The sequence below is a fragment of the Pygocentrus nattereri genome, chromosome 9 (genome assembly GCF_015220715.1).
Source record: "Pygocentrus nattereri isolate fPygNat1 chromosome 9, fPygNat1.pri, whole genome shotgun sequence".
Classification (NCBI taxonomy): Eukaryota; Metazoa; Chordata; class Actinopteri; order Characiformes; family Serrasalmidae; genus Pygocentrus; species Pygocentrus nattereri.
The window spans coordinates 14,165,269-14,168,727 of NC_051219.1; the positions used below are offsets into that span (position 1 = coordinate 14,165,269).

General features: G+C 42.9%; 1 protein-coding gene across 2 annotated transcripts; it reads right to left on the reverse strand.

The window, feature by feature from the left end:
- Positions 1 to 309: 309 nt before the first annotated feature.
- On the reverse strand, positions 310 to 3,277 carry LOC108433360 (lysophosphatidic acid receptor 6). Of its 2 annotated transcripts, XR_001858287.2 has the most exons (3): positions 3,160 to 3,277; positions 574 to 2,105; positions 310 to 541 (listed from the first exon to the last, which is right to left on the reverse strand). XR_001858287.2 is itself a non-coding variant. In XM_017707866.2 (2 exons), exon 2 carries the CDS (start codon positions 2,059 to 2,061, stop codon positions 1,066 to 1,068), a length of 996 nt encoding a protein of 331 aa, XP_017563355.1. In that variant the 5' UTR covers positions 2,062 to 2,105; positions 3,160 to 3,277; the 3' UTR covers positions 310 to 1,065. The 2 variants fall into 2 exon arrangements, 1 of the variants encoding a protein (XP_017563355.1); XM_017707866.2 differs by having other exon boundaries at positions 310 to 2,105.
- Between the last annotated feature and the right edge of the window lie 182 nt (positions 3,278 to 3,459).

Below are 3,459 nucleotides of genomic sequence, written 5' to 3' on the forward strand. Positions count from 1 at the left end.
GTGTGTGTGTGTGTGTGTGTGTGATTATAGTGAAAATAAGTGAACACATCCATAATATATGAGAACACACTTCTGCACATTTTAATGCGTCAATTACTGTTTATTTGCTGAATTTAAGACTTTGGAGGGGGGAAAAAACACATTTTTGGTTTTGGCACATTCTACATTTTATGTACTGCCAAAAAAATGAAGATTTCCTGGTCATTTTGGATAATTTTATTGGTCCATTTGTCATGAAATTGACGCAGTGAAGGGGGCAACAAGCAAGATTTCTAATTCTAAATTCTAATAATATTTTTTTTTTTACAAGCAAAATGTATTTACTGTCCAGACAAATGGTTTTAAACAATTTGCTTAACTTTTGCACATCACCACATTACATTATATTTAAAAGAAGTATAGTATCAACAAGGAATCTGCATCAAAGCCCCATGGTCTTGGCATTGGTATCTGTATCAAGCCTTGAGTGATACGTAGTCCTCCTAACCATGAGATACCAATACCAAGACCTTGGCTTTGACGCAGATACCAATACCAAGACCTTGGCTTTGACGCAGATACCAATACCAAGACCTTGGCTTCAATGCAGACTCAGGATGTTTTAATTTCTCTAAATCACTGCAGTACAATCACTAGGTAATACATTGTGTAGCTCTTTTAACACTTTCTTGCATATTGTGTTAGTCTCCCTATATTATCAAATGTCTTTCATTTCTACCGCTCTCAAGTCATCAGAAATGGCATAGATGCCTGGGCTTCAGCCATCTGAAGTTCCATTTGAAGCTCCACTTGGCACAGCCCATGGTGAAGCAGTAGACCACGGGGTCCCCCACTAGGGCCTGTAGGTCCCATTGGCTATCGGGTGGTCATGAATGACTCCCACCAGCGTTCCCGTTTTTGGGCAGACAAGAACTCTGGATAGTTCTTTTGTTGCAATAGTTACTCTGCCTTTTTAGGCAGTTCATGAAAGACCAGGTGTACTTGTTTTGAAGACCCCAATATGTTTGTCCCGGTTTACCGTCCTGCTTGATTTGTTTTTGCTGATTGACCACTGAAGTGAAGTCATTACCACCAGTGGTCTTTTAAGTTGTCAGAGATGGTGTAGACACCCCTCCTCCTCCTCAGCTTCAGCCACCTGAAGTTCAATTTAAAGGTCCACTTGCAGCGTCCTGTCGCAAAGTAGTAGAGCAATGGGTCCAGCACACTGTTAATGCTGACCAGCGCCATGGTCACCCGCCGAACCTTGTAGATCACGTGTGCTGCCAGACAGTTTTTGATGACTTTTATGCGCCACAGGAGATGCAGCAAGTGTACCACATGGTAGGGCAGAAAGCAGAGGACAGTGATGGCCAGAATGGCATAGATGACCCTCAGAGCACCACGGGCCGTGGCTGTCTTGATGCGTGCAATCCGACGAGCCACCAGAGGGTAGCAGACCAGGATGAATATCGAGGGCAGCAAGGCACCGAAGACCAGGCTGAAAGTGCTGTACGGCATTAGGCTGGTCTTCCACTCGTCCTGCGTAAAGTTCTCAAAGCAGTTCCTGCGCTTTCTCCCATCACTTTGGGTCGCAGGAGTACCCAGCAGGTCAGGGGCAGGGCAGGTCACCATGAAGGTCAAGGCTGCCACACCAGTAACCAACCAGACCCCAGCCGTCACCATTTGGGCCCACCGAGTGTTTCTCAACTGCAGGTACTTATGAGGGTGAATAGTAGCTATGTAGCGGTCAAGGCAGATGCAGGTCATGAAGGCGATGCTGATGTAGATATTGGCGTAGAAGACTGTCCCCGTGACCCGGCACATGACCTCTCCGAATATCCAGTCATTGTCATTCAGGTGGTAGTGGACACGGAATGGCAGAGCACACAGGAAAATGGTGTCGGCAATGGCCAAGCTGATGATGTAGACATTGGAAGGAGACTTCTGGTCCATTTTGAAGAAGAAGATGTAAAGGGCCCCTAGGTTGCCCAGCAATCCCAATGTCATCGCCAGGGAGTAGGTTGTTGGGAGGAGGTAGAACTGGAAATCGGCTGTAAAATTGTCACAATCGCCGGTGTTCATCTTTGGAGCGTTCAGTGTCTTTCAGCGCCTACTTCTGTGGTCTCCTAGCATTGAGGGAAAATAGTGACTGAATTTAATGTCACAGTTGATCACACTGATAACACTTCAAGCACTGGTCTACTACTGTGGTCAACTGTAGATCTTTAACACCTCTTAAAGCAACCCATCACAAAATCTCTACAAGTATATTGTCTAATGCCCGAGATATTTTATGGGTTATTGTCAAGGTTTTGGCCTAAAAATAGCTGTTTTTAAAATCCCTTCATGGTGAAGGGGTACATGCAGGGCGTTGCAAGGCAAAATAGTCCTCAAAAAAAGCAAATTTCTTTAGATTTTCAACTATTTGCATTTCACATACATCAACATTAAATGTTGTGGGTGTCCAAAATAATAAATTAAATGTAACTTTTATCATTTTAACACAACAGCAGAAATTGTCGAAAAGAAATCTCATTACGTTAAAAGTAAAGAATGTTTTAGCCTTTTGTCATTTTAGAGATTTCATTTTTGGGTTTTTTTTGGCCAGAAATTATATGAAAATAAAACGTCTACATTCCCTGGTAATTTCGGGTACTAAATAAAATGTTTGAGCTTTGTTTGAGTTGAGATTTTTAAGCTAGACATTTTGCTGTGGACGTTGTCTGTACGTTTCTCTGCAGTGAACCATTTCACATCAAACCACTCTGAACGACTCGGTTTACATCACAGTGATTGAATTATGCACAAATATTAAAAGCTCAGTGAAAATCCTCTTTAACCTACATTCAAGTAAATAGCTGACTTTTCCGTCTTTACCGCAAGTTAAAACCTTACCCTAAACTTGGTCCCAATGCAAACCCTAATGCTGCTGATAATCAAGTGCATTTCACCAGATTGCTTTGAGCGTTTGTGGATAAAAAATCTTCTTTCTTTTCTTTAATAAAAATTCCTTTCTTTCTTTCTGGAAGACCACCTGGTCAGACTAGTGAAAGATGCTGGTTGTAGGGTGCTCGATTCAAGCCAGCGCACAGAAAGCACTCCGGTCAAGGTTTGCTATAGAGTTAAACAAAGGAAAATAAAGAGTAGTTAAAACAGCATAGATAATGAAGGTCTACTCACAAGAGTCTATGGAGTTTCAGCATAAACGAATCCAAAAAGCGATAAGACACACAACGGTCTTCAGCTGCCTTGTGCCTCAACTGGTGGAAAACATTTCTGTGGTTCACAAAATATGAAGACAGGAAGTCATCAGAGAAACTTTCCCCCCCACCACCACTGCACTGAAAACAGCACGAGGAAGTGTTACAACAGGTGACCGTCAGGCTGTCTCACCCACATTAGCTCTTCCATTTTCAGCCGACGGCCGAATGTGGTGCAAACAAGACTTTTAGAGGGTCAAAGGTGAGGTCGAAGAGTCAG

Coding starts and splice junctions, on each gene's coding strand:
- LOC108433360 (XM_017707866.2), bottom strand. CDS start 2,061: ATGAACACCGGCGATTGTGACAATTTTACAGCCGATTTCCAGTTCTAC.